This window comes from Vanellus vanellus (genome assembly GCF_965231255.1).
Source record: "Vanellus vanellus genome assembly, chromosome: 11".
NCBI lineage: Eukaryota > Metazoa > Chordata > Aves > Charadriiformes > Charadriidae > Vanellus > Vanellus vanellus.
In genome coordinates this window covers 4,316,123-4,340,057 of record NC_138916.1, presented here as the reverse complement: position 1 = coordinate 4,340,057, position 23,935 = coordinate 4,316,123, and the positions used below count along the sequence as shown (strand labels likewise).

The window sequence follows — 23,935 nt, the reverse complement described above, 5'->3', positions numbered from 1 at the left end:
TCACAACAGCGCCACCTACAGTAAAGAACATTACAGAGAAAAAATAATTAAGTCTGTGTTCAGTCAGAAAAGTAAAATTAAGAACTCAATAAGAAAAATCTGGTTTCATCAAAAAACTGAGATCTACGAACAGCATGCACATCACTACAAGTTTTATACACTTCAAAAATTAGACAATGCCTAAAGTGAAAGCACTTTCTTAAATCTGAATAAATATGCCATCAGTTTTCCTATTTACAAGCCTTCACTAAATACAAATCAAAACGCAACGTATTTCTGAAGCTCTAATTCCTCATTTGGCTTTTTTGTAAAGTATAAAAAAAGCACACTAAGAGCCATGTGACAACAGGCAAAAAACAGCTGAAGACTTACCTTGCATTCTACTACACTCTGATCCGATTCACATGTAACATAGATTTCGTCAACTGCCCGTCTCAGATTGTCAAAAAGAAATGCCCAGTATCGAGCTCGCAGATCAACTTTTCGAGGCTGTCTTGTTTTTGTTGGGCTTTTGTCAAAGTTTTTATCTCCAGTTGCTGCTGCTGTTAATTTACAGTCTATGGTAGTGCTCTGAGAAAATAAGACACAAAAGAAAATGAAAACAACAAACAGAAGTAGGGTAAGGGGTCCGGTTTCTGTGCAACGCACATTTTTTCAACATTTTCAAACATTTGTAAACAAGAAATTTTTCAATGAAGACAACATCATCCCACTGACTTGAGTTTTTTTAAAACACACTTCCTTATCTTAAATATAGGCAGCACCTATGTTGAACTATATTCTGTTTCTTCGACGTTTATAACCCAACATTTACATTTGCACAACAGTACAAGATATTCTGCCTCTTAGCACACTGGAAAGTTACATTTTCTAATTACATATCCTGTATTACTTATTCTGAAAAGCATGTGCATCCAGAGATGAAAATAACATTTTACTAGTCATCATACCATCAATATTCCATCACAGTTAAATTCTATTACCAAGACATTACATAGGACTTTATCATCTTTAAACCCTCACTCTACTATATGAGCATCAACGTCAGCGAAAGGCTGATGTGACTAGCCTTTTGAGCGATATGTTATGGTCACACTGCAGAGGAGATGCCAGCCAGCACTGAATTAGTTACAAAAGGAAGCTTTCCCGCTTTAGAAGACTACTTGTACTAATATTTCCACTCACCATATTGCTAACATTGCAAGCTCAATTCAACTCAATGTAAGGGCTATGCCAATGAATCGAGTTGTTCCTACTTACACCAAGTCTGAAAGTGTCCTCATGCTGTTTTAAGCTGTAATTTAACAGTTTTAACCACAACAAATCTGTTCTAATTTTCAGTGTTAATATGCAGACTAACAGATGTAGTACTGCTTTGCTGCACAGATGCAGAGGACTGCCAATATGCTAAATGTGATGGGAGCAGAGGGAAAAGATCCAACCGTCTTCACAAATGCTGGCACAGCCAGGAATCACTACGTACCTACTTGGATGTACTGTTGTGTCACATCAGCATTATGTATCTGGTGACCTTGTGCATTCAGTTTAGTCACTCATACGGGGATATGTCTCCTTGACAGATACGCCGTCACTTATCTCCACATGACATTCTGAAGGATTCTGAAGTATGCTTATTTGGCTGAAAATACCAAATCACTGCTCGGCCACGTGGCACTGTCCTTATTAAACTGGAAATTCTCTCTCACAACAAGAAATAAAAATCCTGCTGCCATGCCAGACTTCTGTAAGCTTCTGCATTTCATAGTACCCAGATGGATAAGTAGTTCCAGTAAACCCAGAGTGACGCCCAACTGCGTTCCATTCTGTGATGGAGGTATTAGCTACATCCTACAATAGTCCTCTTTTTGGCTGGGTTTCCCCACCCCCACCCCATTAATGCATTCATTTTAACAGCACCTTTGTTGCAGTTTTGATGCATTGGTCCACTCTGGCACAGATGTCTAGGAAATTAGTTCTTACTGGAGTAGACTTGTAGGGATTACTGCAAAACCCCGTTATAAAAACTCTGCGTTTGGTGATTGAGTAGAAACAATTCAATACTGTAAATAACAAAACCATTAACTGGGATTCAAGTCTTTTTGTCCCCTATATAAAAAGCTGGGAAACATTATTTCTTTGTGCCAAAAGATGAGTTTAATGGAAGGTAAGTTTATACTTGGAGACAGAGAATTCTTACAGAAAAGTTATTTCAGACCACAAGCGATATAAGGTAATCAGGAACGGTAACATAGTTTCGGATGGACTTATCCATAAAAGTACTTCTAAGGAAGAGCTATAGTAATATTTTTGTGATTAAATATATAGAATAGAGACCCAAAGATTGTACAAAGTCTCCAAAAACATCTTCCTTGTTCTCCTTAAGAGGATCTCTGTTTTTTGTGGATTCCTCTTGAATTCCAACAAATTGTGCCCAAGTTACAAAAAGTTCCCTGCATGTTTAGGAAACATACAAATGAACTTGTATTTCTCATGCTCAAATTACAGAATGGGAAAGTAGGCAATAACCAAACGATTTTTCAATCACAGTATTTAAGACTATAAATGCCTTTCCTCTCTAGATTTTAAGGGCCATATTTGATAAATTCATACTATAAACACAGCTTCCCGTTATAAGAGAACTGAACCCTGACACAAAGGTAGAACCTGCAAAGCTGTTTAGTAAATTCCAGAGCTCTGTTTCTTTGGCAGGCTCTCTCTCTCGGTTCCAGTCTGCTTATTCCCCCCAGCGCTCTGACTACCTGTACCACACAGCATCAAACACAGCAAACGCCGCTTTGCAATTAGGCAGGCTGACCCAGGGCTGTCAAAATGGTTATGCTCTCACCTGCGTTTGTGTTCACATTCTAATTCTTCTGTAATCAAGGGAAGAATGGGAACCTGATTTACTACAATCACACTAACATCTCTGCTACCCTTACACGTATCTCAAAATGCTCTAAGTGTACTCCAGATGAACCCCAGCTAATTTATGCATGAGAGATGTTCAGAAAAGATGCATGTCATAAACAACCAATTAACAGGAATATCAGAAGTGTTTCATATGTCAGAGTATTTCACATCTTTTCTTCTATGACATAGGAGTCACCCCTTAAAAGAACAGCTTGAAGAAAAGATGCTCCTTAGCTAAGGTCTTGTATATAAACCTTCAAAGCAAAGCTTATACAGGCTAATTCATAGCTCCTTTAAAATACAGTTTATGATACAACCTTAGCTACAGAATCATAAATACCTATATTAAAAATAACAGTGCTACCTTTTGCTGCCTGTATTTATAAAATGGGACCTTACTGAAGTGACTAGGTTTCTACTCATTCAGCTAATATTGTTGACTTAAAGGATCAGTTGTTTTGGAATGGGAACCATGCATAATTCCCACTACTTGAAAGATACGTTTTCAAATGTATCTTTAAGACCGTGTCATGGAACACGTTGTCATATTTAGCAATAAATGTTTTCCACCTACTATATTTGGCATTCATTTATCATCTCTTTTACATGTCAGCCATATTTTAATTAGGAAAACAGCATAGTGAACTGCATTAACTACTGTAAGTTGTAGCAGTTCCATTATTACCCTTGTAAGCAGTCTTACAGCGTCTAAGTAAAACCCAGCAACATTTACCATTACGCATATTCCAGCAGAACACCTTTGAAAGGATGCAAGCCCCTGAACTACCAAATTTCTTGGACACAATCACACAAGCAGGGAAGCATTAAGTTGGTGGTTAGTTAATAGAAATAATATTTTAAGTTCTCGATACAAGGCAGTTCTAACACCATGCATCTGAATTTGTCACAGCCTGGTATCTGCCACTCAAGGAAACAGAAGTCAATTTTCAGAGAAGAACCCAAATCGTGTCACATGTTTGCCACTTCAGTATCCAGAAATTCCCTGAAAAAAATAAAACTCAGCAAGCTGTTTCCAAACTTAAACAAGTTTGGCTGGCACCAACGTTACTGAAATGAAAGCTAGTATTCACTTAAATTTAAGAGTTGCAGCAAAGACTACTTTTAATATAAAGATTTTATACAGACTACCATTTTCTGTACAAATGTTTAATGCAAGCACCAAAAAATTACCATGATTTGAGTTAATCTGTATAAAGGTCAGCAGAATCTTTACCTGTGAGTGTCTTAAGTAAATTTGCTAATGAACCAAACTAACCTTTCACTGTGAAAAGCAAGAAATGCTGGATTAGGTACAGACATTTCAAGACTGTAGTTTCTGTGTTGATGTACAGCTATGGCTTCATTATTCTTATTCATCCTTCCTGGAATGAAGTTCTATGTAACAGTATTTATTAGAAGTGTGTATTTCTGACCAGGTCATATTTTTCAGTGTCATGGCCAGGTTAAGAGTAATGCAATAATAGTGAAACTCAATTTCCAGAGATTATCATCTCTCAATCTCTCTGGTATTCTGGGGGAACATATGGGCACAGGACACAGTATTTCTAACAGTGTAGTCTGAAGAAGATCAGGCAATAGCCTTGCACCTTCACCAAGAAGGAGCTATACACAAGCCACATAAGCTCTACCTACACCCTTGCGTCTAGTGCTTCCAACTAACTCTAACCAGATTTTTCACTTTGGTTAGTAGTTGAGACACAACCCTCTTTCCGCTGGCAAGACACAAGGACATAGAATTTAGTTTTTCTGAGCAGAGTTCTAAAGCTCCAATCCTGCAAACTTCTACACATCACTCTTAACTGGATACAAGCACTTATTTTGAATCTTCTAAGTGATCTCAGAGCCCTCAGCCTTTGACAATACACTTATCCAAAATTCAAACTGTGTTCAACAACTTTGCAGACCATCGCACATTACAAAAGAAAAAAAATCATAGTGTTTACAAACACACCAAAAAATGGCCTGCCTTGGCCTCCCCCCCACCCTCAAATAATATGCATGTTTACCCAAAGTGTGATGATGGCTTATACAGACATGATCTAGAAGGTCTACACTGAAGCTTGTCCTCACTGGAACAAAATCCACCCCAGAACAAAGACTGAGGGGTTAGTTCATATTACCTCACTTGTAGTGACAGTTAAAAACTTCAGCTGCAGAAAATGCAAAGCTTTTGTGCCTTTGAAATGAAGACACACAGGAATATTCCTTCTTACATCTCAAATTAACTCAGTGTGAATGATAAAAGCGACATTAGAACTGAATTTCCTTTTTCTTTTTTTTTTTTCTTTTCCAAAATAGTTTCGGTAACTTGTCTTGGAGCTCTGGAAAGTATGAAGTGTATATTTATTCTCAGGATGCCAAAATGTATTGAATGTAGATTTGCCAGCACCCTACTGAGAGGAAGATGAGGTTGATAAGATCACATGAAAGAGTTCTCGTAAATTTATTTTCTTGAGATTAGTGGCCCATTTACACGTAAAGGAAAATTAAAACTGAAGGCTCCATAAAAGTAACAAAAAAAGACATCAGTTTGCAGCAGTATCCAGTGTCTGAAATGCAGAAGAAATAAAGGTGCTGAATGCCAAACTGAAGTGCCAAGATGCACAGACACTCAGCAGCCCATTTCAAACCTTAACTTTGCCCACTAGGAATGCACTGTTTCTACGATATAGTTTTAGTATAGCAATCCCACACAGAGCTACTGAATAACAATCGAGTATCCTCCTGAAAACTCAATATTTACATTATCCCAAGTGACTAAAATGAACAGAACCTAAACTATGCAACACACTACTCTTATACCCAAAAGATTCTGAGGGTAAATCCTCACAGGAAACCCCAACTACATCAATAAAAATCCACCTTCACAAAACAAGAAAACCAAATACACAGTGTTTGGAACATGCTAGTAAGTAAAGAGAGAATACAAGGTTAATAATTGCTAAACTAAATTGGGAAAATAACATGTCTGTTTTAATGATGCAAATACATCTCTATGGAAGCAGAATGTTTTGGTTTTTTCTTTTTTTTTCTTCAAAAAAATAACATCTTCCATATGCCATACTATCAAAATCTGAAAGACTGTCTCAAAATAATAAGTGGCTGAAGCCATGCTAATGGCTAAATCCATTAATCAAAGAAAAGCAACTGTTAAAAATATTAAACATGAGGAAAGATTGAGGTATTAGTTTATTGATGTAATAAAGATTGTCAGTCACATCGGAAAAAGATGAATAAAAATAAGAGCAGTTTCTTCTTGACGCTTCTCAGTCAGACTTGCTTTCCAGTCATAACTCTTGGAAATTTTACTCACCTGGACTAATTTTTTCCAAAATAGGATATACTGACTTCAGCCATTAACACATGAGGTCAAGAAATAAAGCATTTCCTTAAATTAGAAATTGGGCAGAATGGTAGCCTTTGTGTAAGCAGCATGCTTATAGGAAGAATATTCTGTATCATCTTCTTGAACAGCACTTTTCTTAAAATAACTTTAATGCCAAAAAGCCATGTATCCAGAGGTTAGGAAGTGCCAAAAGGAAGGCTGAGGAAGATAACCTAAATTCTGGCATTTTTTAACTTCTCGATACTACACTTAGAAACTTGTATGCTTCAAAAATACAATGTATGCACAGTTTTATATATGTGTTATTCAGCCAATAATGTATCAGAGATATCACAAAACATTTTTATGTTGTAAATTTTATATCATGATTAAAAAAAAAATGAGCAGATACCTGTTTTGCCGTCTTGTGTGTTCCTTGATTCACCCTCTTTGTTTTTCCACCAGCTTGCCATTTTGATTTTCCTGGGGGAGAAGCAACAGTTTTAAAAACAATGACAATTTTAATTAGATAGAGCATTCTAAAATGCACATCTCATCTTGCAATGTACTGATATGGGCACAATTTATGAGTTAAAAGGTTTGTAAAATTGTATATTCCAAATATATATTCCACAGTTCAGAATGTGGATAATGCCAGAAGACACACAGAAAATGAAAAGAAAGGCAAGAATTAAAGACTTCATTAAACAAAGATTACCACCTTTAAGTGCTCAGTACCTCTGAAAATCGTATCATTACAATCTACATGTCAAATATGACACTAGTTTTCTATAAAGATTAAAAAAAAGTCTGCTCTTGAATGACTGTTCAATCAGATATTACAGAATTACAACACGGAATATCTTTCTTAGGAAAAACCAATGTAATAATTCAGTTTTTCTCCAACTGTTCAAACAACCTACCAGTAGATTTAGGTATTTTCTGCCAAGAAAGATGGGGAAAAACAGAACTGAGGACTGGATTTAATGCACCTACATTTAGGTAGCCAAAGGAAGAGAGAAAAACATTCACAGAGCATGAGTCAGTCCCCTGAAGATCTGAAATGCCTTCTCAAATGTACCTGTCTCCCTCCACTACTTATATGAAATGACTTTAGCAACTGTGCTTCAAAAGTCAGTTTAAATTCCCACAGTCAGAAAGGATGATTTCAGGTCTCTGTGCTGTGGTGGTGGCAATTTCTTAACTGATTAAGAGTTATCTTTGCATAGATAAATTTGTGTTAGCCTAGACCTACCCGACACGTTTACATTTAATCTTTGGGATTTGCTATGGGGTGATAAAAAAAAACAACACCTTTTTTTTAAAAAAAAAGTTTTATTCCTCCAACTTAGTATCTAACTTGCATAACGTGAAACTCACAGGATCCAATTACCAAAAATGTAAGCAAGTTAAGACAAAATACTAGCTAAGGCAAGAATATTCTCTAGCACAGATTACATCTAAGTAAAAGTTTCAAGATTATTTAGCTGGATGAAGCCAAGCAAATAAATGCATTAGTTTAATATAGTTCCTTCCTAGACCACGGAGACCATTCTTGAATTTCAGAATTGTCCAGTTGAGTTTTTAACAGTTCTTAGGCCAAACGCCCTAACACAGTCCAGCTGTTTTGCACTGCTCTGGTTATGTAAAGCAGCTGTAAACCTGGCTCAACCAAGCAGTTGAACAGCTGGTTTGCATCATTGGCTATTCCAGGGAACAAGGCCTTTAATTTTAAAACAAATTAAAAATTATTTGCTTGATAATTCATTTTTTAAATGCTACATTATCCAAAACAACATGTACAAATTAATATATTGAACTCAACTTAGCAGCATTCAGGAAAAAATTTGATTCTGCTACCGTATGTATAAAAACTTCCTACTCACTAAAAAAACTTAAACTGCAGGGCAGTTCCATGTCAGAATTATAACTGAAATACTTCAGTCACCAAAATCTCTCTTCTAACACGATTTACATTCTGCAAAGACAAGATTTTGAATGCAATGGCATACAGAACTTGCACAATGAAAAGGCTTACAGACAAATAGCGGTATGTTAAAATTAAAAAAGGGCGGATGAATACAAAAAAAGTTGCAGTCTCTTTAGATTCTATGAAAACCAGAATGCTAATTGATCACCGAAGAACTGGGAAGTGTCTGAACAAGTCCCCTGTAAAGACAAAAGCAAGTTTTCAGGCATTTCCTATATAAGTGAGACATTTAGAGAAAACAAAACTAATATAAATACTAGGGTTTGCAAACTTAAAAGCAAATAGTGCATGGCAAGGGCTAATTTTTTCTTAAGGTGTATGGGCCAAAAAGTTTTGTATTTCAGCAGCAGCCACATTTCTGATGCCTCTGGTTATTAGAAGACATCTTCCTTTCTGCTTTTGCCCTTTTATATTCACAAGTAATAACAACACAAGAGCACTGCTCAAAGGTTGTGCGTATGTTCAACGACTACTGGTACCGAACTACACAATACCAGCATTGCTATGAGATGTGTAGGAACTCAATGACATATGAAGGGCATTACCTGCTAGGAATCGAGAGTCGTGGATGTCATCTACCTTGACTTTAGCAAGGCTTTTGACACTGTCTCCCATGACATCCTCATTAGGAAGCTGAGGAAGTATGGGCTAGATGAGGTGACAGTGAGGTGGACTGAGAGTTGGCTGCGGGACAGAACTCAGAGGGTTGTGATCAGCGGCACAGAGTCTAGTTGGAGGCCTGTAACCAGTGGTGTCCCCCAGGGGTCAATACTCGGTCCAATTTTGTTTAATATATTCATTAATGACCTGGATGAGGGGACAGAGTGTATCCTCAGCAAGTTTGCTGATGATACCAAACTGGGTGGGGTGGCTGACACCCCAGAGGGCCGTGCTGCCATCCAGCGTGACCTGGACAGGCTGGAGAGCTGGGCAGAGAAGAACCTAATGAGGTTCAACAAAAGCAAGTGCAAGGTCCTGCACCTGGGGAGGAAGAATGCTAGGCACCAGTATAGGTTAGGGGCGGACCTGCTGGGAAGTAGCTCAGAGGAGAAGGATCTGGGGGTCATGGTAGACAGTAAATTATCCATGGCCCAGCAATGTGCCCTTGTCGCCAAAAAGGCCAATGGAATCCTGGGCTGCATAGGGAAGAGTGTGGCCAGTAGGTCGAAGGAGGTCATTCTCCCCCTCTACTCTGCACTGGTGAGGCCACAACTGGAATACTGTGTCCAGTTTTGGGCTCCCCAGTTCAAGAGGGACAGGGAACTGCTGGAGCGAGTCCAGCAAAGGGCAACTAAGATGATTAAGGGCTTGGAGCATCTCCCTTGTGAGGAAAGGCTGAGAGAGCTGGGACTCTTTAGCCTGGAGAAGAGAAGGCTGAGGGGAGACCTTATTATGGCATACAAGTATCTCAAGGGTGGGCTGAAGGAGGATGGAGCCAGGCTCTTTTCAATGGCTCCAAGTGACAGGACGAGGGGCGATGGGCACAAGTGAGAACACAGGAAGTTCTGTTCAAATACACGGAAAAACTTCTTTACGGTGAGGGTGCCAGAGCACTGGAACAGGCTGCCCAGGGAGGTTGTGGAGTCCCCTTCTCTGGAGATTTTCAAGACCCGCCTGGATGCAGTCCTGAGTAATGTGCTCTGGGCAATCCTGCTTTAGCAGGGGAGTTGGACTAGATGATCTCTAGAGGTCCCTTCCAACTCTGAAAATTCTGTGATTCTGTAAATTTACTGAGTGCTAAGGAAAGAACAATAGTGACCAAAGATGATCATCTCATTAGCTATTAAGTTGCCAATGTGAAATACATAAAGTAGCAAAGTTTTGCAGCATTCAGGGACCTACAGTCATATTTTACACTTGAAGTCCATTTCCTCTCTGTCTGGTAATTAAATATGAAGCACACAGAGTTTATGATTTGTGAATACTTCCTGTCACAAAATGCTGAGGTGCTAATATCTCCAAAAAAGTGCCACTGATAAACTATTTTCAAAAGCTATCTTTTATACTAATAATCTCAACAATCATCCCTCTCACCTCTCTCTTTTGGATAGTTTTACTGTGAAAAATGTGGGAATCCTCTTTAAATTTAGTAATTAACAGCATCCCTCATTTCTGTTCTCACTATGGCAGAGACGAACCGCGTATGTTGTTTCAGTGCCTCTGACACTGTTCATCGTCACACATTCAGCAGGAACAATAACAATTTTTACTTGTATTTCTTTTCACCTCTTTGAGTGAACCTGAGGATACAACTGAGTAAGCATTCTGTTTTCCTCCAGTTCTTACACACAGTGTGGTAAATCTGTTACCTCTCTTCTTCCACGTTATCTATAAAACCGGTAAGACAGTCAGCCTATGTTATCGCGCCATGCTACATATAACCAGTCTGTACTATAGAATCTATCTTACTAGCCCCAGCTGTTGCAGTTGTCCATCTTAAGAGGCATTTTTGTAAAAATGAGGCTTGGATAAGACCTGATTGTCTGAATCCCATACTTTAGTAAGGCAGAGGCATCTGCCTGGAAGAAACAACAAGATGAGACTGATTATTTTTGAACCCTTAATTGAGGAAGCATATTGAAGTTTCTAATATTATTATAATCCATCTTTTTAAAAGTTTGTAGAGCAGTAGTAGATGCAATTTTTCTAACTGTACAATGCTAAGCATCTGGAATGACTGCCTTCAAACATGGATAACCAAAATTCTCCATGTTTTTCCACCTCCAGATTGAACTACAGCAATATATTTTGCACAAAATTACTTTTACAAATCCCTGACACTGTCTCATCCAGAATATAATGGCCCTGTATTCACATACCATGGATTCCCATTCATTTCAGTGAAATTCAAGGTTTGAAATTTACGAGCCTTAAAGAATACCCTTCCCTGCATGTTATATTCTGCGGGTTACAATCAGACCCAATATTACTAGGGCTTACACACAATGTTTTCAGTCATGACTTCTTACGACTTCCTTACTTGGCCAAAGACAGCCAAGTTTCCTGACTTTCATCACATACTGCAAAACCTATTTACTCCATCAGGCTCTTGCTAAAGCAGCAGATTATACTGCAGTCTCTTTAAAGTGTGCCAGGTACCTTTCAACCAATAAAATATGTTTCCTTACCCTGAAATGCTTCATCTACAAATGAATTCTACGTAGCAAGAGCCCAAATGATTTTAAACAAATAGGAAACATGAAGCAAACAGCTACAAATACAAGATTTTCCCGTTTGGTTTTTTTTTTTTGACACATCTCTTAAAGATCCAAAGGCACCTTACCTTCTATTAACAGTTATATGTCAAGCCTCCAGGATGTCTTAACTGTTGCTAATATAATAGCTTAGACTTTTGTAATAAATTTGTGTGTAGTGCATATCCGCCTGCAGTGCCTCAAATTCCATGCTAGGCATATAAAATAATTACAACGGAAAAAATTCTAAAAACCTCTACTAGAATGATCACAGCTTTCCAAGGTGGGCAAGATCTAAGTGACTGCAAGAGGCAACTGGTGGCCCTAGGTTTGGGATGCAAGTTTAATTCTGGAGATGGAATATCAGACTAGTGAATGTTTCACAGTTAAAGATTCTCCTCCTAGGACACAGAGTCAACTACACCGTTAGTCTGTCCAACAGAATCTGCTGCACATTAATGAACTCTGTGAAGGAGTATTTTAATTTCAATAGTTGAAATGCATTAATAGTCGCTATCTCTTCTAGACCATTGCCACCATATTTTGGATTTTCTCACATCGTTGATCTGTATTCATAACTAGAATTTCAGATCTGACCTGAAAAGGGCACATGCTGCTCCAAAACATGTAACAGAAGCGCCAACTTCCATTTCAGAAGTCTCTCTCCTTTTTAAGGAAATATTCCTTACTGCCATGAACTAATTATTTCCACTAGGGAATCTGAAGGTTTTGATTGCCATTCTTTCCATTATTGCTCTTTTACCCATGACCTCTATCTAAAATACACAAGTCTTTCAGAGGAAAAGGTAAATGGTAAGAAGGACACAAGCACACAATTCTTAAAGGAAACAGAAAAAGAAAGGATATAAACTAAAAAATAAAATTAATCCAGCATTTTAATTCATCAACCCTCTATAACACTACCACTAGTAACTGCAAATGCCCATACCTTCAATGTTTCTGCAGAAAAAAAGAAAATCTCATAATGAATAACAGTATACAAAATGTTAAATCACACACTGTTACTGCCAAAGCAACGCCTCTGAACATTACGAGCAGAGGAAACTGCCCAAAGACAAAATTGTGCTTCGTACAGAAGAGCTGCAAGATTGGCTCAGGCAACCTGATCCTTTGGCCTGATTTACACAACCCCTGAACAAGTTAGAACTGTCCTAATCCATAATGTTGCTGTACCATTCCTCAGGGACAAAATACATCTTGAAAGATCAGCATAAAATGAATCAGTGCTCACTGACACCAACATATATACCCTCTATGCTAAGACAAGGGTCAAGAAATAAAGGATCTGGTTCTGCCAGACTTTCATTAGCCGTAAGTTTCTTTCCACGGGGAAATTTTCCATCAGGCAATTACCATCAGATTCTTTGTATTGTACAAAAAGGTCAGGCTATGATTTAATGAAGAAATGTTAAAAAGAAGAAAGCACCAGTGACAAAAAGTTTAATACACAAATGGTGCTAATACAACCAAAAGAAGGAAATGAATATAGCTACTTGGATTTTAATTATCTATTATTCATCTACAACTCACATACGTTCATTTTTAAGGAGAAAGTCTTACTTGAAAGTTTCTAAAATAATATTTCAAGCAAGGTAGTATTAAAAAATAACAGATTCTTTAAACAGAAATTTAATCAACTCACATGGAGTATATTTCTAACAATATTTTTGAGCTACATGTTCCTTTCACGTATACTCACTGATGTTACTATCTTGCCCAAAAGTGTAATTCAGAATTGATAAATACTTCGGGCCCCAAGTCTATCCTGCTTAAACGATGTATGTGACTAGTCCATTAATATCAACGGATCTACTAGCATACTGAAGAACATGCAGGCCAATGTAAGCCTAGCAAATAGGTAAAAGCACCTTCTGAGACAGGCGTAAATGAAGCTGCTACAAGAACACACAACTGACCCACTTAAAAATCCACATTTTCATGATAATAAACTGAGTAGACGTTGCATGTGATCCAAAGCTGGGAGGTATGCATTTCTACTCGGTCAGACTATGCTCAAGTCTTAAGTTATTTCCATTTTCTCTTCCTACGTGTAGCTAACAAAGATTCACAGTACACGTTTTTTTGTTGACCAGTTAGGGTGTACCAAACTTGCCGCTATACAAAAGATAGCTGGGACAACGCTGAAGTAAAAGGGTCAGAACCCGAAACCAAAGCTTGTAAATGTGGACACTTGTAATTAGGTTTAGGATGTTTAGCTGACAAACATAAGTTAACTGCCATTCTGCTTGTCACTGTTCAGTGGAGGTACAGCTGTGCCTTCTGAAGTAAATGAAATTTCCTTAATGAAACCTATGCAAATGTCCATGTACAAACACCTAAATAGGTTTTCAAGTGCCAGACACAGTGCCAGACCCCTTAGCCCTTCCCTTCCTCCTGAAGCTGTAGCGCTCACCATGTCCCATATTTGCAGTCCACTGCTGGAAACGCACAGCTTCCTACCGATAGCATTGGCTGAGTATAATCCTTGCATACTTTATATTGGTATTGAGATTAATACTGGTTCTTTAGTATTATTATTGTTAATTATTTAGCCTTATTCTATTAAATCTGTTTATATTTCAACCCTTGGGTTTCCTTGTTTTTTCCCCCAATTCCCCTTCCCGTGTAGGGAGGGGTCATCGGGTGATAGAATAATTGTCTAAACGACAATAAATTGTTGTGGGTTCCTCAAACCATAACACTTTGACATAACTTTGAATAGAAATATCTTTTCCACTGGCAGAATCACAGAACAGCTGAGGTTGGAAAGAACTTCTAGAGATTATCCAGTCCCCCTGCTTAAAGCAGGGTCAGCTAGAGCAGGCTGCCCAGGACTATGTCCAGTCAGGTTTTGAGTAGCTCCAAGGACAAAGATTGCCCACAGTTTCTCTAGGCAACTTGTTCCAGTGTTCAACCACCTTCACAGCAAAAAAAAAAAAAAAATATTAATAATTTACTTTTAGACACTCCTGCCTAAGTCTCAAAAGCAGCAGCACCTGCACAGGGACATGTGAGCTACAAAAATACTTGAGATGAAGTCCTCAAAACCAGCATTCTGACATCTGGTACAGCTTGAGCAGCATAAAACTTAAAGTCAATTCCTGGCTCCTTAAGTCATCATACCACAAGAGAATATTACAACAGTAACAAAACTGTTCTGAGGACTTGCATTATGGAAAACTGTCCCCACATATCCCCTTCCTTAAAGATTCTTCACAGATGTTTACCAAAGACTGAAGTGATACCAAAAGAAACTTCCAAGCATTTAGTTTAGAGCACAGAGAGCAATTTGTTGGATTGTTCTAAACCACCCCTACAATTCTGAATTCCCAACTTACAACACCTCAATTTAAGACAACATTATTATATTACACAAGTATCTTGATAATATCAGCAAGAGAGAACAGTGTTAACTACTGCTTACAGACAAAATGAAAACAGTTTTTAATCTGTCACTGTGAGGGGTTTATAAAGCGATCTGTCAAACACAGGGTGAATTTTGGAAAAAAGCTTTAAAATTATACTATGTACACTAAACATAACCATTTATTTTTTAATAGGGAAATTCTATGTAAGAAAAACATTTCCAGGAGAGCAACTCCAGTGGACAAAGGGACAGAAGTGGAAAAAGCTGGTGGGAAACTGTTGAATACATACCATCATCCTCTTTGTTTTCCAGTGGAACGCTCCATGCAATTAGGTTCCTTGCTGTACGTCCCTCTTCTGCAACTATTTTCCTCACTTTGTCATGGCTATTAGAGCGTTGAAAAGAAGCCTAAAAACAAGAAATACAGAGATGGGGAAAAAAAATAATTTTTATGTCAATTTCATTCTATCTGTGCCTAAACTGTCTGAAGTGGGGTGCATGAGTACTCAATTTCCCTCAAATATCTGAAACAGGTGTACATGTTCATTTTCACAACCATTTTTCTGCATGATAAGCAGACGGATTTATCAACATAACATGAGAGTTACTATCCAGCCCTCAGTATGGGTATGTCTACACCACACATTTTTAACCTCCATTTAATTAATTGTCAATGCTGCTAAAGCATCACAGTAGACTTCACAAATGTTTTCATTACCTTGTGTTAATTAGAACTAAATATTTGAGATAAAAGTTGCATGAGACCAAAATACGTGTGTTAGCTGACTAAAGAGAGCCTGGAGAAAGGCACAACATTTATCAGAGCTGTCTGAAATGTACAAAAAACCCACCTGCCTTTCACTGAGAGGACAGGAATTCAGAAGGTATTTCCTGGCAACTAAAGTTAGCTGTTATTATGAGAAAGCTACAGCTGTTCAAAGACAGAATGAGAGGCACTGAGGATGAACCTAATTTACCTAATAAACATTTCTTTGCACTTGCAAAACACACCATCACAAGACCTTTAAGACCAAATACATTAAGAAAAATTTGTATCAAGTGACAGATGTCAATTAGATAAAATCTTGCCTCTTCTACAGTGTATCAAGTTATTCCTCAGAAAATAATTTGAAACAAAGCCAAACTATATACTGTAATGCTAAATTTATGTACCGTGATAGCTCAAAACTGCTGACCCAAGTTACCTTTAAACACTGACAAACTTAACCACAAAGAAGTTATATAAATCTAAGCATTATTTTAGGCACAAACAGACTGATTTTCTATAGCACTAATCAGAAGACACATTTTTCCTCTTTTCATTCTTCCCATCATACAACTCAAGCCTGCAACCACTTTGTTTTATAGTACCAGTACATCTTTAGAATGAAAATACAGTAAAATCTAATATAGCATATTAGTGGCTATAATTTATTGAGGTGGTAGGAAATGCAATGAAAATGAGAAACTGCTTTCACTTCAGTGCTTATATAATAGTATCTAACTTAGGTTTCTCTCATCCAGATGTCCCCAATCGCTTGTTTCAAAGCTGCAGTGTGCCATCTAGCGCTCCACAGACCTACCTAGAGTTATCACCACGTAATACACCAAAAACAAAGAAAAAAAAAATAGCACTGCTATGTAAGTGAACTTTTGGAAAACCTAATATAAATAAAGGAAATTATATATTTTGGCCCAAAGAAAGCAAAGCACGTAAAAAAAAAACCAGGATCTGTAGCAAACTGGTTTTAGTTTATCCTCATTCTACATAATTAATTGCCTATTCTCGATAGGAATTTTTAGTAAGAGGGACCATTTCTGCTGAAACAAGTTTGGTTTGGGGTTTTAATCTCTTGTTGCTTAACAATACACTTTCTATCATCAATCTAAGAATTAAATATCCACGAATGTCACATAACTGTTTTAAAAACACTTTAAACTACTGTATAAACTCCCAGTGCAAATACCTGTGGTAGCTTACGTCAGAAGAGTGTCAAATAATTCTAATTTAATAGTCTATGAAATGTGTCTGTCTTAAATCAAAAGAAGAATGTTCAGGCTGTGTTTTGCATTAATTTATTCTCAAATCTTTCAAAAAGACCCAAATGCTCACCATAGCTGGAAGTAAAGCTAATCTATGGCATCCCCAACTGCCAAAAATGAAATAAGTAAACAAATACATCTTTCCTCATTTACTACATCTTGTCTTTCAAATCCTCCACCAGCAGACAGTGTTCACTCAGCACAATCTACACAGTATTTAACTATGGCTTTTCTACAGCATAAGCCCACCCATTCTTCCCATTCACAGAGGACTTGGAAACCATTTGAATTTTTTTTCTTTCCTATTATTTTTTATGCTGTTACGTTCCATTCCATCCTTCATTGGTCTTCCTATCCTCCACAATTACCATCCCTATTCCTTCAATCTTTTTTCTCATGTTTTCCAGATCTCAGATTTCAAGTTTTCTGAATCTGAGCACTTACGGTTTCCTGTTCCAGATTGTCTCCAACTGATTCATGTCTGTCTTTGAAATACAATGTCCAAAAGCAGACACAAATACTTCAGTGAAGGCTTTCTCAATGCTAAACACTGCGGACAGTTTATTCACTTCTTACAGATGATACTCCCATCTAATCATCTCAAAATTATGCATGTTTGGGTTTTTTTTTTTTAATATGATATTACCTTTTCATCACTTATGGTATAATCATAACACCTATGTCATGACATATCACACATAAATTAGCACAACTTACACAGCTGCAGAATAACAAAGCCTGGAAAGGACCTCTGCAGGTCTAGTTCAATCCCCAAGTCTCCATCTCCTGGTCAGAGCAGACCCAACTTTTCCTAATATATAAGCAGGATTTCTCTTGTTGTACCTACAACCCTCTATAATCCCAAGGTTCCTATCTGCACAGCTGCCGCCAAGACAGTTGTTTTCCATCCTTATTTCTGGGGCTCATTACTCCCATGTAAGTGTAAGACTTTGCATTAGTCCACACCAAACTGACTTTTTAAATTATTCTATTTTTTTTTTACAAGCCAGAAAGGCTTATAAGGAGAGCAGAAGTATCTCAACATGACTTTTCCAAGTACTTTGTATCATGAAACTAGAGTCTGACTTAAAATTTTTGTCTCCATTAAGTTAGATGTCAGTCAAAAGAAAACAACAAACCCTTAAAGGAGATCTTAACAGAACAGTTAACAATAATGAAGTGTACAGCCACAAAGAAGTGTAAACTATTGTGCCAAAGGCTATACTGGGTATCAACACAGTCTCTTCATTTGACAAGAGCAAGCTTTAATACCTTTCTTCACATGAGTGAAGTGACACTGATACATAGGTTTTTGACCACTTACTCAAGCTGATGCCTCCTGTTTGCTACTCAACTATCCAAAGAAGTTACCTTCTTGAAAGTGCTCCAGATACAATCATCTGTTTGGCAAAAGGAGAGACTACAAGTTTGTTTAGCCTTAAAGAGCAGGTTTTTGTTATGTAGTCTGTACTGCTTCTTTCCATGGCTACAAATATTAAAGAACCTTTTTATGAGGATTCTTCTTTTAATAGTGTTCATATGTATAAATATATTGCTGTAAAAAAAACCCACCAGTTTCATCCACTGCATTCTCAAAGATAATGACTTCAGCTCTAACCTCAGTTACTTCAAAGAACACCACTCTATTAGTGTAACCAAACATTATGGTCTTACGCTAGAGCACTGGTTGGATGAAAAAAGTTTAAAACGGGAATCAGCTGAAACAAATGTCATAAAGTGCAAAAACCCTATATACCGACACAACTGGAAATGATGCAAAACCAGAAGAAATAATCAGATTCCTTCTATGGTAAAACTCATTTTTGAAGGTGTCTCATCACGGTATTAATAAATTAAATTGATTCAGTTTCTAGAATCAATATTGTCAGAGAAAGTACAAATGAACCTGATTATCAGTGAATCCCAACATGAAAAATTAGTTTTTCTCACAGTAGGAAAAAACCCTACCACACTGTTGTAGTAGCTGAATGTCTTACCATCGTGTTATAGCCTTCCTCCACATCGACAGGCTCGCTTATTACGTTTTTGGACGACCCCATTGGGTTTTCATACCTGTGTCAAAATAAATGCAATTAATCATTTTCACTTAAACCACTTCTAAAATTAATGGTAGTTTCTTAGCAGCATTTAGGTTACTGACACCAACACACTTCGGTTTTCAGAAGATAGTTTTATTTGTAAAGTGTTTGCACTGTTCCTTATTAAAAGTAAGCAAAGGCCCAAGAAAGGAAAAAGAGAATGACCCTACAGAAAAAAGTAAACAAGTGCTTAGTAAGATAGCAAACAGTACAAAGAACATTCAAACTTTGTAATATGTCATTGCATGGACTGCTCTAGAATAGCAAAGGCAAGCAGAATAATCTTTCCTGTGATAGAGGACCAGGCAAGTTGGTTATTAGTTCAAAAGAAAAACAAATCAAAGACATACTAAAACATTGGTATCAGATAATTAGTGGTAAAGAAAATAAGATGGAAAACTTCTGTTCTCATTTAAAAAAAAAAAAAGATGTGACAGTTCCTGTAGAAGTCAGCTCTGAGAAAGTAAACACTTTTGTCCAGTTTTGAACTACAGAACCATTGCCACAAATGCAGAAGTCCACAGAACTAAATATTTACAGGTTTATCAAGAATTTCCAGAAAAATTACAACAATTCTGAAATAAAATTAAACCCTTGGCTTCAAAGCTGAAATAAATTCTAGCCAACTACTTATTAGAGTGCAAACACTCTCCTGCAACAGTTCTTATTCTTCTGAAGAATCAAATGCTAACCAGAAGTTAAAGACACTTCTAAATTATCATTAATTAGGTAACGGAACAAGATTAACCTTTAATCAGATCCAAAGTCAGATTTTGTTGGTCTTTACCATTAATGACACTGCTTCAAGCGAGCTGTTCACTTGTTCTCATATTATATCTTGTACCCCTCACAAATGTCTGTTTTTTCTAAAAGTAAATAGCCAAAACCTATGTCAACAAACATGCAGTGTTAAGATTTGCACTGGTTTGTTATATTTTACAGCAACGTACTGAGTTCACGAAAACTGAAACATTCTCCAGCTGGTCAAAGGAAGCTGAGTTTTTGAAAACAAAGTAAGATTGTGTTTCAGCATAACCTCAGACATCAGGAGAGGCTCAGCATGAGTCTTCAGACACTGAGGTATCTTAGAAAACTGTGGTTTTGCCCACCAAATAAACTTCATTATAATCAAGGTGTAATGAAAGCTCATTAAATTGACATACATTTGAGGAAAAAATGAGGGACCAAGCATTTTCCCAGGGCATTTGGAAATAATTCAGAAACAAGAAGAATCTGTATTTAGAAAAAATCGCAGAGAGGGCAAACCCTACCCCTGAGAAGGCTGCGAGACCTACTGTAACGTCAGCTTCTGCAACCGTGATTTTCTCACCCACAGCAAAGGAAGACCACCAGTTTAAACAACGAACTTCGTTAACAGCTTTTAAAATGCAAACACTTATACACCTTAGGGCAGTTTTTTAAGAGTTTACGGTGAGTTTCCTCAGTGCGCGTGCCTCTCCCTTCCGCACACACCAGGCTGACGCCTGGATCCTGACAGGAGCCTGACAGGATCCCCCTCAGCCCGCGCAAAGCCCTGTTTCCTCACAGACTCTCCTCACGGCTGCGGGCTCGGGCAGGAGCGACGGGGGACGGGCCCCTATCACCGCCCGCTCCCCAGCACTGCTCCCAGCCAACCTCCCCTACACGGCAAGGCCCAACCCACACCCACCGGACCCGCTCGCCGCCACGGGCTTCCCGGTTGCCTGTAGCAACCGGCCTCACTCCCTCAGCCGGCCCCGCGCAGGGACGGGCCAGGACGGGCCGCCCGGGAAGGCCGCGGGCCCGGAGCCGCCCGCAGTGGCAGTGCCTGGGGGCTCCGTGGGGTGGCGGAGGGGGAGGGCTGGCCCGCCGCCATCTTGCCCCGCCATCGCGCCCCGCGCCGCCCTGCCCCGCCGCCGCCGCCGCCGCCGCGCCCCTCCTCCGCGCCGGGGCGCACGGAGCGGCCACTCACGCTCTCCGCCGCGCCGCGCCGTCCCGCCCGCGCGCGTCCCGCCGCGGTGACGTCATCGCATCCCGCCGCCAGCGGCCGCCCGAGCGACTGCCCGCCCGCCCGCCGCCGCGCGACGCGCTCCTGTGTGTGTGTCCCCCCCCGCGCTGTCCAGCCGCGCATGCGCCGCCCGCGCCGGTGAAGCCCTTGCCCGCCCGTCGGGGGCTGAGGCGGCCGTGGCGCATCCGCCATAGGGCGGGAAAAGGTTCTCCCACTGCGTACCGGAGGCACCTGCCGGTCCCCGGTCCGTGCCAGGCCGTCGGTCGCTTGGGGCTGCCCCGTCAGCCCTCTGGGAAAGCCCCCGTGTACCGTCTCTTCGGGTCGCCCCCGCCGGCGGAGCCGCTGAGGTGATGGTGGTCAGTCCCTCGGCATCGAGCCCTTTCCCCGGCAGCGGGGAGCTGGAAAAGGCAGAACATCGAATGTGTGTGAGGCAGTAAATAACTGTGTACAATACATTGGGTGTATGTGCGGGCAAATAGCAAAGCGGGACCCAATGCTGGGGTTTAGCGCTGGTGAGGCGTGAGTGAGGGTGCTGTGTCCAGCTCGGGCACTGTTACTCGGGGAAAGACGGGGCTCGTGTGGAGAGGCCAGCCCTGTTCGTGGGCTCAGGCCTGGGAAACGTGACTTGTGAGGAAATATTGGACCAGTTGAATCTATTCAGCCAAAAAGGGATGTGGTAGGAGTGTTCAGGCGTGTGAAAAGCATGGTGGTGAAGAGAAAGGGAATAATACATTTGCCCCACTGCGACAGGAGTGATGAGAAGTAAGAGGCCTAAATTGCAACCGGGACAATTTCGGTTGCCGTCTCTAAAACATTAAAAATAAAACAAGGATTGGAATACATGGCTTGAGAGGTTATACATGCTTCAGTTGAGGTCTCTATCAAATCTCTCCAGCGCAAACATCTGTCAGAAAGGGCACATATACTTAACCCTGGTTCGGAGCAGAGAGCTGAGCCAGGTGGCCCCTGAAGGTCCCATCCAAATCCCTTATACTGTCATTGTTCGATAACAAGCTCGTTGATTATTTATCAGGCAGTTGTCTGAGTTTCCACAACTGCCTCTGTGGTCTGTGGCTGAGCTGAGCACCCTGGTACTGGGCCCCGCATCAATCCTGCTATTCCGCTTTGATGCCAAATCAGATACCACGCGAGAAGAGTGTCATTTTATAACCTATTTCCTCAGATATTAATAACTGCACTAAATGCAAAGAAGTATAAAACCAGGTCTGTAATGTCTGCAGAGTCTAAAATACTTTAGCATACTTTGTGCACGGTGTTATGAAACAATTAATTAGAACACTCAGAAAGTTGTATTTGGATACTAGTAAAGCAAAAGACTGCCATTTTGAAATCCAAACACAGGGTATTTGAACCTGATTATAAGTAAGTTGTTGCTCACTTTTCTCCCTTACTTAAATCCACATGCCAGAAATCCAAGAACTTTATAATGGAAGAAGGAAGGATAATGGCATGCAGGTCTTAGATGCACTTAACTGTCTCATATGCAGCTTAAAATGTTTACATGTGACACAAACAATTAGGAGAATATGTCAAAATGGAAGCCTATCTAAATAAAACTACTGTAAATCCGCTTATTCTGAATGTCTATAAACAACATGCATTAGAGTAAAGAAAACTAAGGCTTATTCAAGTTGGGCAGTGATTTATAAAACTAAAATGTAGAAAAGTAAAAAAATTATAGTAAACACCAGACAGATAACTTCACTTGCTCAAAATACCTGTTAAGAAACTGCTGTTTGTGTTGCCGGACAACTGCTGTCATGACGACAGTTTAATAGAACAGATTTACATTTGCAGACCTCATAGTCATGTGTTGAACATGACCTTCTAACATTAATTCCTTTGTGACTGAAAGAACAGCTCCATAGAGATTTGTGAAAGACTATGTAATATGGCTTGAGGGAAGGGGGGATTTTTCAGAAAAGTCAGAAAGTTCAGCACATAAAAAACTTTTCATATAGCAAGACTGGTATTCTGATTTAAAAATAGCTTCACTGATGCTCTCTTTTTACTTACAAGTTGCGATAGCGATGCATTTGCTACATGCTTGGTTAAATATATTGAGGGAACATGAGAGCTTCTCATTCGCCTTCCCCCTGCATCCGTACCGGAATGATCTTGAATTTTATTATACGACTGATTAACTGTGTGCTGGAAGTGTCTGGATTGTATTTTGACGCAGGCTAACTACCAAGAGAAGAATACAATTTCCTATGCTTTCCCTCTTGCTGAGCTTCAGACTTTTTTCCTGATGTATAGGATATAATGACTTCTGGGTTTGCTTGCTTTATCACTCCAGTTATTTGTATTTCCTCCTCCTCTCTTCAGTCATCTTGCCATATGAACATATTGTTAATAAACTTGGTTTTCGCACATCTGCATTGAATTTGTTATTTGGGGGCTATTGCAGTTGTTCAGGCACTGAAATGTATAATCTGATACACTTGTCAACCCTTGCGGTATGCAGCAAAGAGTTTTTTTGGGGTGTTAGTAATGCATTAGACACAAAGAAGACAAAGCATCTTCAGCGCTATTTCAGAAACCAATCAAATCTTATTTCTGTTTTGACTGCTTATAGGATTTGCTTTGTCTACACATGCCGCAAGTAGTATGACTTAATTCACATTTTGTATATATGATTTATATAAATACTGATGGGAAATTTGACATTTAAACCAATAAAAGATATTAGACCTAACTCACTATTAGATTTTTTAATAGAAAGACATTTCTTATATGGGCAGGAAATTGCAGTAACACATTTACTGATTTATTGCAATATTTTACTCTCGGATCTTCAAAATGAACTGTCGTAGCTCTTCACAGTTAATAGAATTTGAGGTTAACTGGGGAGCAGTACGTCGCTATCACTGCGGAGGAGACAGGGCAGCGCAGGAGACAGCCTCCATTAATTGAGGGCTCTGCTTAAACCTGGCAACAATTGCATTTCGGGAAAG

The 23,935-nt window shown here is 39.2% G+C and overlaps 1 protein-coding gene across 1 annotated transcript; it reads right to left on the bottom strand.

Moving 5' to 3' along the window:
• On the bottom strand, window positions 1-20,977 carry LOC309676404 (S phase cyclin A-associated protein in the endoplasmic reticulum-like; the record flags this gene model as incomplete). The annotated part of the gene is made up of 6 exons (XM_082488942.1): window positions 1-15; window positions 373-570; window positions 6,669-6,739; window positions 15,119-15,236; window positions 18,869-18,944; window positions 20,922-20,977. 6 exons carry the CDS (start codon window positions 20,975-20,977, stop codon window positions 1-3), a joined length of 534 nt encoding a protein of 177 aa, XP_082345068.1.
• Window positions 20,978-23,935: the final 2,958 nt, after the last annotated feature.